Below are 18,546 nucleotides of genomic sequence, written 5' to 3'. Positions count from 1 at the left end.
CTTATTTTCTGAATATTCTTAACAAAAATTTTTAAAAAAATATTTATTTATTTTATGAAACTAATTAATCAAAACTGAATTTTTTTTAGTAAAACAAAGGAACATTGGATAGATGGAGATGTTTATTTTAATTTTAGTTTTCTGCTACACCATTAATTGTTATAAAAAATCTGGATAAGGTTTGGAATTTAAATCAGAAATATACAGGAAATTCTTAATAAAACACTTATGTTTTTTTTTGGCTCTTGACAAAACATTAGTTTTAAAATGATCGAAATAGTTATGATCACAAATTCAGATTCAAATGATAAAAAAAATCGATCGAAATTCAGCAATTTGAATTACAGTGAAAGGCAAAACTTAAAACACCAAAGGCATTTTGAATTTCATGAAAAATTTAAAGTGTTACTAATACTCATATTTATGATTTATCTAGAAATCTGAGATGTTTTAATGCTTTTAGTCCCATCTTCCCTAGTTGTAAATCGTCAAATTTCAAAAACATTTTTAATTTTACGCTACATAAATATTAATTTGCTACCTATATTGCTACCTATATATTGCTATTATCCTATACCTATATATTGCTATTGCTATTATATAATAAGCAGCAATATATAGCAATATATAGGTAGCAATATATAGGTAGGATAAGCTATTATCCTACCTATATATTGCTGACTATTACCTTTGCTACCTATATATTAATTTGCTACCTACTAATATTAATTTGCTTGCATACTTTTTATATTTTATTTTTAACAAAGATTTCAAAATATGTGTATGTTACAATCAATGCAATTAAACGTTGAATACAAATAAAAATCAATAAGCGGGTAATAAAATCAATCAGTAGTCAATAACCATAATAAATTTTCTACAATTTTTATAAAATAATCATTATTTTTCCAGCGACTACTCATTTTAGTTAGATAAAAAGAGAACTATAACTTTGGGAATAAATTATAAATGTTGCTAACCTAATCATGGATTCCTAAACTCCCTCTTCGCAAATTCTTTGTTACCTTCTTATTACTAATATTTATTATAAAAATAAAATATGAATCAAGAAATTAACTAACGTACTACAATTATGTCCTACGTTTCTAATATCTCATTTAACGATCTACTTTTGCCATTCCTCACTCGTATTCTTCCTTAGCCCCGTCCTTTTCTTCCTAATCCTGCTGATCCATCACTCCTGTTTCTCCACTTCCTGATCCTAATCCACTATTTCTATTTCCTGTTCCTCAACTTCCTGTTCCTCAACTTCCTGATCCTCCCCCATTTCCGTCTCCTATTTTTCAAAACTTCATACTCTTTTGTGTGATCCTCCATTTCCGTCTCCTGTTTCTCTACTTTATGATCTTCCACCATTTCTAATTACTAAGATTTCCCTTTTTCCTTAAAATATGACAAAATGGAGGGAAATTCATTTGCTACTTTCCTTAGGATAAAAACTTAAGCACACAGTTTTGGAGTGTGAATTTGAGCTCCGCCATTGATAAGAAAATGTTTTGAATATACTATGTGAAGCTATTAAAATACTTTTTGCCTTCCAACTGCTATCTGCGTGGTGGCTCAACAACACTCACCATGACTGCTACCCTTTCATATATATATATCTTTATACGAAGAGAGTCGAATGATAACACATAGCCAATCACAGAAGACTTCTGGTTGGTAACGCACAAAACAGCCAATCAAAATTGAGAACGCTTGTGAGTGTTAAGGTAATAATTTTTAATAATGCTGTCTGCAGAAATGTTACAACTAAACTTACCAGCTAAATCTTGTTGCGATTGAACAGAGTTTACCTTAAAATACTTATATAAATATATATATAAAAATCTCTTGTCACAGTTTTAGTGGTTAAACACCTCCTAAGTGGCTCGACAGATTTTGATGAAATTTAATATGTATATTCAGTAGGTCTGAGAATAGGTTTGTAACTAATTTTTTTTCTCGTTTTTTGGACAGATTTAACGCATATTTTAAATATATCCTTATTTAATCGCATTCGGATCCAAACTAGACAATTACATAATTAGTCAAACATAATTAGTCAAAAGTAATATTCACGCACGTTGCAACAAGTCATATTAAACTTTAATACTTATGCTCGTCCTTAAAAGAAGAGCATCAAATATATTTGCAAGTATGTGAATAAAGGCAGTATATAATATTGGCAGTATTTCGAGTTGAAAATACCAATGCGACTGCTCTTCCAGTGAATAACAACGACGAAATAACGCTGTTCCAAATTGCCCGGTACATCAGCTCCAATGAAGCTGTTTGGCGTAACTTTGGATTCCCAATTCATTATCCAACCGTTATTCATTTAGCCGTTCATCTTGAAAACGGTCAGAGCGTATATTTCACGAACGAGACAGTGATTGACCGAGCTATAAATCCACCAAAAATTACACTCACCGAATTTTTTTGAATTGCGTAATCGTGCGGATGCTTTTGGTGCCTTTGCACTGCCATTACTCTACTCTGAAGTACCACACTATTTCGCATGGGCTCAAACAAATAAAATGGACACCCCACAAGCAAGGAACACCGGTTGATGCGTGTCCCGGTTTATTCAAATCAAACGCCTTGGGGAGAGTATTTACAGTCAATCCAAGGCAGATTGAGTGCTTTTATTTTCGACTGTTGTTGGTTAATGTCACCGGCTCATTGTTATTTCAAAATATGCGTAAAGTCGATGGACATCAGCATCCAACGTATAAAGATGTATGCCTTGCACACGGCTTGCTGGAAGACGACAACCAGTGGGAATGTATGCTTGCTGAAGCAGCATTGAACTGTACCGCAAAGCGAATTCGTCTCCTATTCGCTATAGTATTAACTACATGTTTTCCGGCCCGTATAGAGACGTTATGGGATGATCACAAGGATTCGATGACTGATGATAAACGGTATCAACATCGCACATGTTGTAACGATCTAACGATAGCATTCAGCGATGCTATGTACAATGAAGCACTGATTGCTATTGAGGATCTTTGCATTATTATTGCCAACTTGCCACTCAGTCATTTCGGTATGCCTTCGCCAAATCGAAGTGCCTCTGATTTATTAAACACCGACATGAATCATGAACTTCAATACTATACGATAGAAATGGCAGCGATTGTTACTCGCAATGTTCCACTAATGAATGAAGAACAAAGGAACATTTATGACCGCATTATGCTCACAGTTTCAGCAGGACAAGATGGATTTTTTTTTAGATGCACCAGGTATAACTGGCAAAACATTTATTATTTCGCTAATTCTCACTGAAATAAGATCAAATAATGGCATCGCGTTGGCCGCTGCATCATCGGGCATTGTGGCAACTTTATCGGATGGAGGCAGAACAGCTCATTCAGTATTTAAGCTGCCACTAAATATTCAAAACAACCCAGATGCAAGGGTGCAACATAAAAAAACAATCGCCTATGGCCACAGTGTTGAAACACTGTAAAATCATCATCTGGGATGAATGCACTATGGCACACAAACACTCGCTTGAGGCGTTGAACAGGACATTGAAAGATATAAAAAACAATCACAAATTATTTGGCGGCACTCTGTTACTCCTTTCAGGTGATTTCAGACAAGCAATTCGCGTCATTTCACGTTCAACGTACGCTGATGAGATCAATGCTTGCTTGAACTCCTCTCCACTGTGGCGTAATGTTGAAAAAGTTCAACTAAAAGTAAATATGCGCGTCCGAATGCTTCAAGATCCATCTGCTGAAACATTCTCAAAACAATTGTTAGATATCGGTGATGAAAAAGTTACTAAGGATGAGACTGGATGCATAAAATTACAGGACGATTTCTGCACAATCATTGATTCACAAGATGCTCTTCTTAACCTAATATTTCCCGATGTACACAGGTAATGCGTTCATCATGAGTGGCTGGCCGAAAGGGCGATCTTAGCAACAAAAAATGTGGACGTCAACGAATTGATACAGCAGTTATTGCCAGGTAACTTGGTGACATATAAATCCGTTGAAGCAGTTTGCGATCCCATTGAAGCTACAAATTTTCCAACAGAGTTTTTAAACTCATTGGATTTACCAGGCATACCACCGCATAATTTAGTACTGAAAGTTGGATCTCCGGATATTTTGCTTCGTAATTTGAACCCACCATGGCTGTGCAACGGCACGCAATTAATCGTTAAAAATTTATGAGCAACGTTATCGAAGTTATTATTTTAAAAAAAAATTCCGGAGTGAAAGTATATTACTTCCACGAATCCCTATTATATTCACAGATGTGCCAGTTTATTTGTGTTAGTTAAAGATGGAATGACAAAAAATGTTGTACATTTCATTGCACTAAGAGATTAATATTGTTGACTAATATTTTCAGAATTCGTTGTATATATTATTTATTAAAAAAAATACAATAAATTGAAAAAAAATATTATTTGGTGAGTTGCTATTTTCACATTCCGTCATCGTTCACAGCGCTCCATGCCTTTTCCACTCATAGACCACATACGGTTGCAGCACTTACAATAAATAAGATACAGTGAACTCTCACTTACACACCACCTCTTTTATGCACCACTTTCATTAATACGACGATTTTTATAGGTCCTAGAACATTAGGTTAGAAAATAATGATAAACATCCTTCGTTTATGCGTCGCTCTAAATATACATTTTTCAATTATGCTCCGAAATTTAAGGCTAACATTTTAATTTTTTTATCCTTCAAATATTTTTTCTTTTAAAAAAAGGTTTTAAATAAAAAATGAAGCAAATAAACAATCCTTGGTACAGATAAAAAGAAATATGTAGTTAGATCCTTTTGAATTTTCTTCCCCCTATGACCATTTTGCTGTTTCTGGAAAGACATTCTTTCTAGAATTTTGAATAGGGTGTCTTATCTGTTACACCAACAACAATTAAAGCCCATTCATCTTTAAGAAAATGACCATTCCTCTTGTCCCGAGGTTAGTTTTACTCTCATGCTGTTTTCTAGGGGAGAAAAAAGGACACCTGGAATATGAAAGAGACCGCTATCACTTACTTGCAATCAGATGGGCATCATTAGTAAATAAAAGGAGGTAGTCCTTTTTGGTGACAGTAGTAATCGAACAACTTATTGAGCAGCATATTATGACGTCAAGTACTTTTCTTTGAAATTTATCATGTGATGTTTCACCCCCTCTCAAAAAACTCAATTTTTTTGTGAAGAACTGTTCATTCTAACTTGTGGACGATGAGAACGTGATGGATGATACTGATGAGGATGATAAAGTTCCTCCAAATCACACAGAAGTAATAGGAGCTTTAGACGCTATTATTGACTATTTACAATTTAATTTTGCTTCTAAAACTCCCTTATCCCATTTATATGAACTGGAAAAAACTGTTTTTGAAATACGTCGGCAAAAACAAATACAAACATGCATTAAGATTATTTTGTAAGAAAATAAATTGTCTTTAGGTATGTTAAATTTCTTCTTTGCATAAATATAGTAAATACCAAAACAGTATAAATATTAACATTTTATCTTTGGAAACAAATTTAGTCATATTGTCACTGTAATTTTCGTTGCATTTTAGAATTTTGAAGTTTTTTACTTATGCGTCTCTTTCACTTATGCGCTTTTTTCTGTTGGCCCCTTACACAGGTACATAAATGAAAGTTCTCTATATTTTCATACTCTAGAAATAATTCATATGGCAAAACAACGTTTGCCGGGTCAGCTAGTCTTTTATAAAAAATGGATCGCCGTGAATATCTTAGGAGATATCAACAGCGACATAAGGCTGAAATTTAGCAGTACAAAATTACCGGGAAAATAATCACAGTACTATCAATACGCGACTGCGAAATGCGGGGCGAAGAAACGTTGAAGAGTCAAGAAGTTTAAATGAAAACGAATAATATGGAAAAGAAATTGATAAAAAAATGTTGTATATAAGGAGGTTTTGAAAATAATTTTTAATTTTATCATTGTTTTTTCTTACTTTTAATTGTTTTTTACATACTTTCAAAAAATCGTGCAGCTAGAAATATTAATTAACAGTTCATATTTGTTTGAGATATTTCTGAAATAATGCATGAAAGTGCAAATCATTGGTACACAAACTGATGTGTAAAGAAAAATCAATGAAAAATGCACATAGCTAGGTTTTGAGAATATTCAGAAATCTATTGTAAATAATTTTTAATTTTATTGTTTTCACCTTATTTTTTTATAACAATTCAGGCAAATTGATCATTGATAACAGAATTATTTCATTTTACATTTGTTTTTTTGGGTAGACTATATTTGAGGGTGCCCCTTGATTCTCGCCAAGTTGTGGTCGCGGTTGATCGCCAAGCTGGGCGTTTTCTTATTAGTATTCAATATGACAAAAAAATTAAATTGCTTAATTAATTTGTCGAATTTTAGTTACATATGTTTTTATCATATTATTTGCTTTTTGTCTGGTTGAAACTAAAATATTTTGTCAATTGACAGTATTGTAGTTAATTGGACAATTACTTGCAATGGGTTTTGCTTTTAGAATATTACTCAGCATCAATTTATTAATATTGCATGTTTCAATTTGTTTGCCATATTTTAATTTTTTTTCATTAAGTTTTAATTGTTTTCAGTTTAAAATTTAAATTATTGGGGAGGGGGAGATGAAGCACCATATAGGGAACGTCCGGCATCCTATAAGATCAACAATGATTTGAGTTTGTAGGGGTAAAAATGTACTTGAGGGTGCTCCTTGACGAAATTGGCGACTTATGTTTGGCACCATTTCTGTTTGCGCGGAACACCGTAGTAACAGAAATGGCTGTCAAACTATAATGATATTTCAATAAAACATTGGAAAATTTCAACAAAACATTGGCCAAAACTTTATAAAATTGCAATGAACCCGATATGAGCAAAATTAATAAACCCAAGAAAATGCATTTTGAATCAAAACAAAAAATTAATGGAGTAAGCACAGAAAGAAAAGGGAAAAAAACAACTCACTTCTTCGTTAGCTTGAAAATCCTCAGATTTAAGGGCACCGAATTCTCTATTAGTAGTTATGTAGATACTGTCTAAATTTATCATGAATAGAATCTGTGTACCTCCATCGTCACATAAATTCGGCGAAATACGAATCGAAAATTGCGTCTGTGGTACCTGACTGGCGATGACATTTTATTCTGAAGTCCCACTCTATAACTGCCCACATACCTTCGATCTTATTGACCAGAAGAAAAAGTAACCTTACCAACCGGTATCCAACTTAGAACAAACGGACCTCTGAAATCACATACACCGTTGAACATTTAAAAATAACACTAAAATCTAAACCAATAGGAATCACGATTGGGTTTCAACATCACCCTGCTTGGTGTTCAACCACGATTACAACTCGGCGAGAATCAAGGGGCACCCTCAAATATAGTCAATCCGAGTTAGGCTCTGCCACGTGTGCTTCGAATACGAAGATTAATCTCCCGCTAATGCCCTATTGTAGTTTGTTAAATAATATTGCCTCCTCGCTTTATATAAGTTTATATTAATGTTTGTATTAAAATTGCTATATATAAGTTTATAATGCTGATAACAAGGACCTCTGACATATTACAATCCTATCATATTCTCTCTATGTGATGTTGGTGCAGAAAAATTGCCAGCTAATCTCCAGGAAAACGATTTTAATTTAATCAAAAATGTAATTGCGTAGCAGTTATCGAGGGATGGTGAGCGGTAGCGAGCAGGGGGCGGAGCCCTCTAATATTTACATATGCTACCGTTAAAGTATGAAATCCGTTATTTTATAGAATACCTAGATATTCTATGAAATAACTGATCGTGTCCGTTAAAGTGTGTNGCCGGGGTGGACATAATGATAGATACATTTCTTTTCTATACTAATAAATTTTTTTCATATTTCTCCAAAAATATTTAGCGAGTTATTTTATAAGTTCTGAAGTATTTAGATTATGCGATTTATCATACATATCAATTAAGTTTAAAGTTTTACAGGTTTGAGGGACCAACAATTAAATAACAAACCAAAAATAATGTTTTTGAACAGCCTATGCCAAAAATTATAGCACTGGATTTGTAACTTGTGACAGTTATGATGGTTATTATATGCAATAATTAAACAAACTTTTGAAAGGTAGGCTTAAATATTTATGAAAATATGGAAATTTTTATGGAAAAAAACTAATTTTTTGTTGTTTTACTTTTTTTTGCTATAATTTTATAAATGCTCAATAAAATTAGACAACATTTTTGTTACAGTTATTAACTATAAAATTTTTCTTTAAAATTTTAGAAAAATTCATTTAAGATATGAGTAATTAAAGTAGTTAAGGTAATACTGCACATGCGTGGAAAAAAATTTTTCTTCTTAATTTTGTAGTGAATTATATTTGGAAACTAATGAAAAAAGTCGGTGTTGAATATCTTAAAAAATTAAAAAGTTTCGAGCAACTCTCAATTATTACCTATCTCGGTTTTTTAGTTGAATCATCTCATACCATTAAGTTCTTTGCAAATCGATAGGCATCTCAAGGCTAAGTGATTTTTTCACTTTCCACTTTTTGGGAAAAAACATGAAACCTTGAGCCTCCTATTTTATTTACAAGGAATATAGAATTTTCTACAAAAGAAAATTCACGCGTCCTGTAAATCAAAATTTGTGTATCGGTTACATTGTGGGTAAGGTTGTAAAATTAAACTCAATATTTTTTTTAAAATCTCGAATTATGCATTTTTTGGTATTAAGTTAGCTAGTTATATCCTTGAAATGTTATAACTAGATAGCTCTTCGACAAAGCACAAGCGACTCTTGTAGTTGTTAGAACTAGATAACTAGAGAAACTAGATAACTAGAAAAACGGCAAAACGTTAACTTAAAATATTGATTTTTTTTCCAAATAGGTGTTTTATAGTTATCGTTTTAGTAATATACTTATAATATAAAATTTAGTCCTTGATTTAAAATAGCATTATACTAAAAAAGATAAAGCTAGTTCTGATTAAACAATAAACCAAATCAAAAGTAGAAGCCCTTATCTTTAGGTGGTGATTGATAATATAAGCAGGGGGCTGAGCACTGTAGAATAAATTTTAAAAAATGATTTAGATAGTAATTTCATTCTGGTTTATTTCCTTTAATAAAAACAATTCTTTTGTGTATGCCAACAACGACTGAAACGTTTGTTTAAAATAAACAATATCAAGTTTTTTTATTATATAAGTTTATCCGGCAAGGTTTGAAATCTGGAAAGTTGCATTCTGTAGAATGGTTAGAAATTCGATAGAATGCTTAGGCATTCTACAGAATGCTTAAAACTAGTCGGTGAGCTACGAAACGATTCATACTTCATGCATTTCCTCGGTATTGTGTAGAATGCCAAATGAGAAATCGAAAAAGTATGAAAAACGTTTCCGATTCGTTTTGATTGTAGTGAAGTGTCATTCGAGCCAACCATGTTAGAACAAGTAGATTAATTTTAATTTTTTATTTTTTAAATTAAAATTGTTTCTCTTAGAAAAAAAGGTATAAATTTCGTTTCTCACAACTCTTACTTATTCTGAATTAACTTCTTTTAATGACTCTATCATTATTTTTTCAAAATAATATTTCGATTTTTGGGGAACACGCATAATTTATATAATGACCTGATCAGGATCATTTTTCATACTGAACAGCATTTGTTATTCTATAGAATGCCTAGGTATATTATGTATATACGTATTTTGTCGGTAATATGTCGGTACGTATTTTGTCGGTAATACATGCATGAGGAGTTTCCGCCCCCTACTTATTAAGCTCGCCAACCATCTTAATTGCCTCTCATTCATCATTGTTTTTCAATTCCTACTATCAGTTCACACACTGTCCCTATACTTATTTATATATCTTATTCCAATTTCCAATCGTTAATAATTGATTTTTGTTTATCCACTCAAGTTCAAACACATTTTTTTAAACTTGTAGTGACATTTGATGTTAATCCAGTTTTTCTAATATTGATTCATTAATTAAATTGAATTAATTAATTTTAGTTTCATATGGGAGAAAAAATTTATCTTATATTAGATATTTAACAGGATATAAATTTAGGAATAAATACCGTCAGTGGCGAAGCGTATAACATCGCGGGAAAAAATTTTCTTTTTCAGATTCTTTTTTCATTTTGTACTCTAGTCAGAGTAAAGGAGGGAACAAAATGGAAAATGAAACATGTGAATAAATTAGTGAATAAATAGAGACGGAAAGTGTGTATGTGAATAAAAAGTAACTGAAAAAAAATTTTCTTTGTTGACAATGTAGGAATTGACTTTTTTTTTAATATTTCCTGTTTTTCTTCTTTTTTTTCTAAGCGTAGATATTTTTCGCAAAACACAGATCACTTTCTTTTTCAAATATACGATTATTATAGCTTTATGTAAGAACATTTTGTTATGCGTTATTCGTAATGAAATAGATAATTACCTATATTTGAGAAATAATCATCAAGGAATACAGACCGTGAGACTTAATAAGATGAAATGAATTAAGAATAATTTACTTGTTGACGAGAATTGTAATAATTCAGATGTTGTTAACGTATGCCTGTTTAGGCCGACGGGTGCAATTGTTCTTGTTTTCAAGTGGCACCATCTATGGTTAAGAATTAGACTTCTACCACACCCATACGCCACACCCGTTTTTAGGGTGAACCCATTCATTCATCCAAAGATCGTAATTTTGACCTGAATCAGAGAACGATCGATCTCCAATCCAGTACCCCCAGAGGTATTGATTTGTTATGGGAAACAATTCAAATGGGAAACAGTTTTAGTAGCTATTTCATGAGTTTTTTTTTATTTTTGAAAATGTCAACAAAAATGTAAAGATTTATGTCTGGCAACATGAAATGTTTCTCTCTCTCTCCGTCTTTTTTTTCGCTAATTTTGATTGACATCTACTCAAACGCGAGCGCGTCCCAAAAAAATAATTTCTTATTTACAACAATTGATAAATAGTTACAATGTCAAGCAAAAAGAGCTGGAAAAAATGACGAAATAACATTCAAATTCTTAATAACTTCAGAAAAAATTCGATATTTCAAAACGAAGTTTGCGTTGAGTTCCAGAACAAAAATGGCTCTTTCAGCACGTCCAATTTTAACTCCGCTGTTGCGTTTGAGTGGCTCACTTCCAAACAATAATTTTTCATATCTGTATTTATTATTCCCTTAAATCTGATGTTATTCAGGTTTAAGAGAAGCAGTAATTCATCATTGAAATTGCTTTAACTCACAAGATCAATTGTTGCTGAAATTTTGATTATGGATGGGAAAATGTATTCAAACTACTCTTTTGTTTTTGTTTATTTTTTAGTGATTATTAAACTGTTTTTCATAAACTTTAAAAATATTAAAATATATACTTATGTATAATTAGATGGCTAGAAAAAAATATATAAATGGGACACCAGTGTCCCACATGTGCCAAAGGGTTAAAGTAACTCCTCTGATTTCCATTTGTGTACTTTTTTTGTATAGATGTCTTATTATTTCTCTTGTGCTAATGACATTTTGACGATTTAGGTGCTCGATGCTAAGAGCGGTGTCGATGTTGGCAAAATAACGAAAAAGTGTTCAGGGGTGTTGGATGAAGCCCTCTCTGACGACAGTCAATTTGGTTTAACTTTTCTCACAGAGTTAGATGTAAATCAGAAAGCGATGCTCTTGGGAGCACTTTTTCTTATTGTAAGTATATTGTTTTTCATGCATATGTTCACATTTTTTATGTCACTTTTTCTTATTGATATAGTATATAGTGTTTCTCATGCATATGTTCATATTTTTCTTATGTCACTTTTTCTTATTGTATGTATAGTGTTTCTCATGCATATGTTCGCATTTTCTGATGTCACTTTTTCTTATTGTAAGTATAGTGTTTCTCATACATACGTTCACTATTTTCTTATCACTTTTTCTTATTGTAAGTTGTGTTTCACATGTATATGTTCACAATTTTAGCAGCCTAAAAAAGAAAGTAATTTTATTTTTATCAAACATAAAATAAAGGCGCATCATCTTTGTAATAAACTTCTTCAATCACCAACGAAAAATTCCCCTAGCGTTTTTTAGTAGCCATACAGCCTTTTATATTTCAGGTCTGAAAACAAAAATTATTTTCTTTTTAGTCGTCTTTAAAAACGTAGTTTTTAAGTATATTTTCTTTTCTTTTACTTTGTTTTTCATTTATTGTTGAGATAACAAAATTCAAGAAAGCATTTTTTGTCAAATATAAAATAATGGCGCATCACTTTCATAATAACTATACTTCACTATGCGTCGTAATAAACTTTATACTTTCGTAATAATACTATCGAAAAAATTCCCTACTTTTTTTAAAAGTTATTTAGCCTCTTATGTTGTAGGCCTGAAAAAAAAATATTTTCTTCTTTTTAGTCCACTTGAGAAACGTAGTTTTTATGTATGTATTTTTTGGTATATTTCTTTAAAGTTTATGTATTTTTTTTTTGTCTTCTATTTATTGTTGAGATAATAAAATTCACTAAAAGAGAAAGCATTTCGTCGGTTTGATAGATCGGAGTCATTTCGGACTTTTTTCATACAATTAACTAAGCATCACTGGTGTCAAATACTTACCGAAAAGCGAACATACAATGATCAGAAAGGAAACAAGTAAAAATGAACAATTCCGAAAAAAAAAGCAATTCGGAACGTAACTGCGCCATAGCCCCTTCATTATTTCCTAAAAAATGTGGTCGGAATTTCGAAACTTTATGAATATCAAAACTATCTTCGCGTCAATCGAATTTCTAATAAGGGTTGAAAGCAAAAATGTTAGTAAAAATTTTAGTCGATTTTCTTTCTGAATTTTATTAGACTTTATAAACTTTTCTCAGCTATTTTTAGGCTTATCGAGTGCTTGATCATATCCCGTTACCGTTAGACTTTTATGTAATAGTTTTACTCAAAATGCGCAGGTTCAAAAATTCTTGAAAAGTTTAAATCTGTAAGTGTTTCTTAGGCTTGGAAATATATGGCGTATCAGCTACTATATTATACAACACGATAGTGTTCTTTAGGGTTAGAAATCTGTAAGTGTTTTTCATGGTTAGAAATATACGGTGTAGCAGCTACTACCTATATTATAAAACAGGACAAGAAATAAATTGTGCATTTACAATGCAAATTTGAATGCTAATTGAATCAGCAAAGTGAACCTTTACTGAAAGCTGTAAACATGTTTCAAAATTCTATGCGAGGAACTTCAACTCCACTCACCCACTGATAATTTTATCCCATTCCTTGCTTAAGAATTTATCAGAGATGTCAAATTCTTACCAGGGTTAGCACAATCCCTTGTATTCAATATGGCCCAAACGGAAAATCTGTTGAATACAAATCTGGAGAATAAGATGGCCATCCTTGTGCTCTAAGGCATTAAAAATATAACTTTCACCATTCTTGAGTAGATTTAACTCAGTAGTCTGGGGCAGATTCCTGCTGGTAAACTAAATTTTTGTTTACAAAGAAGTAAAGCGTCTACCAAAAGAGTTCGTGATATGTCGTAATAAAATCATTTGATTAAAATCTTTGACCAAACTATTTTTTGTTGCCTGTATCTCTATAAAGTGATATGGAATGTTTTTTATCCTCTTAATGTATCATACTTCTATTTCCCTCTAGGATTTTATGTACTATGAAAGCTGTTTTTCTAGAGCCTGTAATGATGTGATCTGTTGTGATTGAGGTACTACTTTTCATATGTTATGCTTCTAAACTGTACATATTGTCATTTAACTGGTTATGGTACAGCATTAAAACTTAATATGCATGTATTTTTATTTTACAAAAAATAAAATGTGTTTCACCCGAATGTTTTTAGTGTTTAAAAATTTAGACCATAAAAATGAAATAAAAAGAACTATTTTCCATAATATCATGAATGTAAAAGGATTTCTTTTAGATTGCTTATTTGTGCAACAATTACAAGCCACATCAAAATTGATTGGAATTTCGTTTCAAGTACTTACATATAAATTCGAAAACTTAGGAACATACTCTAAAATTGAGACGTTTTGAAATCTTCAAGTGTTAAAATTAATAATGTAATTTCATTGTTTCATATTTTAAAATTGGACATGAAATTTTCGAAACTGGAGAATAAAATTTAATCTTCGAAAATTCCATGGCTATTGTTTCATAATATGAAATTTAACAAAGTATATTCAAAACTTGAAAATAAAATTCATCTTTGAAAATTCTTTGGTGAATTGCGTTAGGAGAGGGGCAGAAAAGTATTAAAACGTCTCTCTTGCTTACCAAAACTGTACATTTATCACATTTTCGTCTTGTTGTCTGGTGAAAATGACCCAATCGATCAACCAGAGATTCTCCCCAAGAAACTATAATTTTTGCTTGGATCATTAACATAGTTAAAGGAGATAGAAAATTAAGACATTTATACAATAATGCTTGTCTCGAGAATATAAAAAGGTATGAAAAATTTCGAAACGATTAAAATTTCCTTAATAAACTTGGAGGTTTTCCCAATAATCACAAGGCGTCTAGTGCTCACTGAAAACTATTATAGTGGAAGATAAACTTTTGCCATAAAACACATTTTGTATTTTAAAAAAAAGTAATGAAGCTTTCTGGTCACTTCATTGATTTGACAATTCAAATAGATATAAAGAGTTGTACGATGTGTAAAAATTTATAACATTTAAGTGATTGCTGAACTAGGTGAAATTTCCCTACTTTGATGATAAGTTAATTTTAGTGTTTCATAATATTAAATTTACCAAAATATATTCGAAAGTTGAAAATAAAATTCATCTTTGAAAATTCCATGGTGAATTGCATTAGGGGAGGGACAGAAAAATATTAAAAATTCTCTTTGGTCTGATGAAAATGCCCCAATCGATCAACAAGAGATTCTTCCCAAGAAACTTAAATTTTGGCGAGGGTCATTAACATAATTAGATGAGATAGAAGTTAAACCAGTTAAAGTTAAGCACGGCTTAAAGTTAAACATTTCCAAACCTTGCTCACTTCCAAACAACGACAAAATACAAAAATTGACGAAATCGGTAGAATAGTTCCTGAGAAATCAAATTTCGAAAAATTATTTTTAAAACTCGATATTGCAGGATTTATTCACTGATTTTTCCCAAATTTTGTATTTTGTCATTAAAAATTTTATTCTTTAAAAATGTTATAAAAATGTATTTACTTAATAAATCAAAACTTTTTCTACTATTATTAAATGAATATTAAAAAATAATCAATATTTAGTAGAAGTAATTTTTTGTATGGAGTTATCTTTGGAAAAACAAATTTTATAATTGTAGACAAAAACTTTTCCAGTTTTCTTAAAAAGATAGTAGGATATTTTAAAGTATGCAAAGAGTGATATTAACATTAGGGGGCCCAAAATTTAAACCGCGTTTCTTACCAAACAATTAGGACCATATTTTCCAGTTTGAGGATTGTATTTTGGGGGTATTAAAAATATATGGTCATGAAATACTGCAAGAAACACCGGTTCATTTATACGTTAAAGTTTACACACTTATTTATACACTTCCAAACATGGCTCACTATCAAAAAAATTTTTTTTTCAAATTTGCACCTTTCCGCCATTATTTAGATCCCAGAGAAACAATTATTCATCATTGAATTTTTTTAATTTGCGAAATCAATTATTGATAAATTTTTGAATAGGAATTAAAAAAATTCAATTTTATGATTTTATATTTTAGTACAAATATAATTCTGATAACATATTTTTTTACTTGCATTTAGATTGTTTTTGAAATTAAAAAATATCACAATATATTTTACTTGTAATTAGAGCATCAGAAACAAACATATATACAAAGGACACCGGTGTCCCATTTGCGTCAGAGAGATACAGTTTAGCACATTCCCTTATACAAGTCTTTGGCAATTCTATTTATTGGATTAAAGTCTGGTGAATAGGGTGGTCATTCTTGGGCTATAAGACAATCAGTGCACTTCACCATTTTTGAGTGTTTGTAGTCAATGTGCTCGATCAGAATCATAACGAAAGGCTAAATTTTGGTTTCCAAAGAAGTAAAGCAATATGTTGCGGAAAAAAAATTAAATTTTAATCTTTGTCTGTTCAAGTTATTTCTTGTCGTTCTGTATGAATTTTGTATGCAGTAATTTTATAATGTTTTGCTTATTCTCTTAATATGTCATGTTTCTTTTTTCTCTTTTAGGATTTAATGTACTATGAAGGATATTTTTCTGAATTCTGTTGTGATGTGATTATTTGTCGTTTGCTGTATTGATTTTTCATAACGTCCAATTTTTCCTGCTCTATGTTCCTTCATAAGACTTGGCATGTCCTCACTTAATAAATAACTTGATATGTGTAAATATTTCCTTAACAACAAAATAAAACATTTTTAACCCTAAAGTTTTAATGATATATTTAAGCCATAAAAGAAAGAAATCAAAATAATTAATTTCTATCAAATCGTAAATTCCTTATTTGTGGAACAATAAAAAGCCACAAAGAATTGACAGTGCACAATTGAGGAATTGTGTTTAAAAAGCTTTTACATATACATTTGTAAAACTAGGAATATATTCAAAAAACAATTTCCAACTTACAAATAATAAGCGAATTTCCACAATATTATTTCATAATTTCATATTTTGAAATTTTACATCATTTTTTAAAATTTGGAAATTAAATTTATCCTTTAAAATTTCATGTCCAACATCTGTTACACCAAAAACTTTAAGAATTATACGTAATCATCCCAAACATTAAGCTTAAGGCAATTCCAGCTATATTTCTTCGCCATTTGAATCATCTCGGCCAAATAACTCAAACGAAAACGTCGGCATTCCAAATCTCCAGAATGTCCTGCAAATATAACTAGCACAATTCCATCTAACGTTTTTAGCCATTCGAATTCGAAAACGTCGTCACTCCAAATCTCCAGAATGTCCTGTAAATATAACTAGCACAATTTCATCTAACTTTTTTAGCCATTCGAATTATCCCTGCCAAACGAATCAAACAAAAACATCAAGTTCACTAAATTTCAATAACTTTTGTTAAAATTATCTGATTTCTATACAAAAAGTTTAGTTTAAAAACTCACAATTAATTATTATTTTCATAACTGCGAAAAAAAGGAATCAATTTTAAAGGAGAAAATATTTGTATATCTTTTTATAAACTCGAAATTTAGAAAATATTAGTATTAGAATATCCAAAAAGTTGAATAACAGTTTAAAAATATTATTATTTTTAAATATATAATTAATTAATCCTGGAATTTGGTAATCTTATTTATTTTAATTTTTGAAATTTCATATTCAAAACTTCATAGTATCAATAAAGACACTAGAATATTTAAGTGAATTATGTTCTAAGACTCACAACCACATATTTCACTAAGTTACAATTGCACAGTAAAAAAGAAACTTCAAAATTTAATATTTTTTTGTTATTGACGAAACTATTTGATGGAAAATGCTACTTGCTAACATTTTGTCAATTATATTAAATTATTATCCCCATTTGTTTAAGAATGCGATATTTTGAAGGCATTAGTATTAATGCAGAATTGTTTTAGTTCGAATAAGAAATACATAGTAACTAATAAGCACTCTGTCATTGCCTGAAATTTGACCTAGAAAATCTACGTGATATACGAGTGCACCAACCCCTGTATCATCCTGTCATATATTGCACATGGTTCTAAACTTCGATAAAAAAAATATTGATGGAATTCCAGAATGCAATGAAAAAATTTATGCAATTAAACTTACGAGAGTTACACACGAGAAAGGAAACAGTTTCATTAAACTTATGAAACGTGTCGTTTTAAATTACGTCTTTTAAGCAGAAATGACTGTCAAAAATAAGGAAACAATCGATTAATGAATTGTCATAAAAAAGAGTTTTATTTTTGAGAGTATGAGTTTTAGTCAAAATAGAGTGTTTAAAAAGTTACATTTATATTCGAATTTTTCTGAAAATCGAGCAGTTCAGTTGAATTTGCCCACTTGGGAAACGTGTTCAGATTAAACAAAACAACTCCAAGTGTATGCACCATAAAAATTTGTACAGCACAGCACACAATGTTCATAACAAAACCTGGTTTAGCCTAAAAAAAAGTAAAATTATTAGTTTCCGTTTAATGTTAAGCTTCCAAATGTTAGTATTTCGTAGAGAATACTTCATTAAAATATAAGTTGCTGTATATTTTTTACCAATTAATCTTTACGATATAAGCTGAAAGCAAATTTTAATATGTTTTCTTCTTAGCGATTTTTGTTAACTATTAGATTAGTATGTCTAATGTTAAAGCACTTTTATTTTATTTTACTCCATATCGGTAAGTTTGTTTCCTGCTTTTCTTAAATCTTTTTAACAGTTTATTCGCAGACCTGAAGAGACTTTCGAGTCCGGTCGTAGTCTCAAGTCATTATTTTTTTTATTTTCTTTGATTATTCTGAAATCGTAAATTCTTTTGACTATTTTTATTCTTCA

The 18,546-nt window shown here is 30.6% G+C and overlaps 1 protein-coding gene across 1 annotated transcript in view; it reads left to right on the top strand.

Moving 5' to 3' along the window:
- The window catches only part of LOC107436814 (phospholipid scramblase 2), a gene marked incomplete in the record, with an annotated part of 76,082 nt that extends 59,630 nt beyond the window's left edge, over positions 1 to 16,452 (top strand). The window contains 3 exon segments of the mRNA XM_071181427.1: positions 11,574 to 11,735; positions 13,692 to 13,755; positions 16,253 to 16,452. Of these exon segments, the coding sequence (XP_071037528.1) occupies positions 11,574 to 11,735; positions 13,692 to 13,754 (225 nt within the window).
- Positions 16,453 to 18,546: the final 2,094 nt, after the last annotated feature.

This window comes from Parasteatoda tepidariorum, chromosome 5 (assembly GCF_043381705.1).
Source record: "Parasteatoda tepidariorum isolate YZ-2023 chromosome 5, CAS_Ptep_4.0, whole genome shotgun sequence".
NCBI classification, from domain to species: Eukaryota; Metazoa; Arthropoda; class Arachnida; order Araneae; family Theridiidae; genus Parasteatoda; species Parasteatoda tepidariorum.
This window is presented reverse-complemented; position numbering and strand designations above follow the sequence as displayed.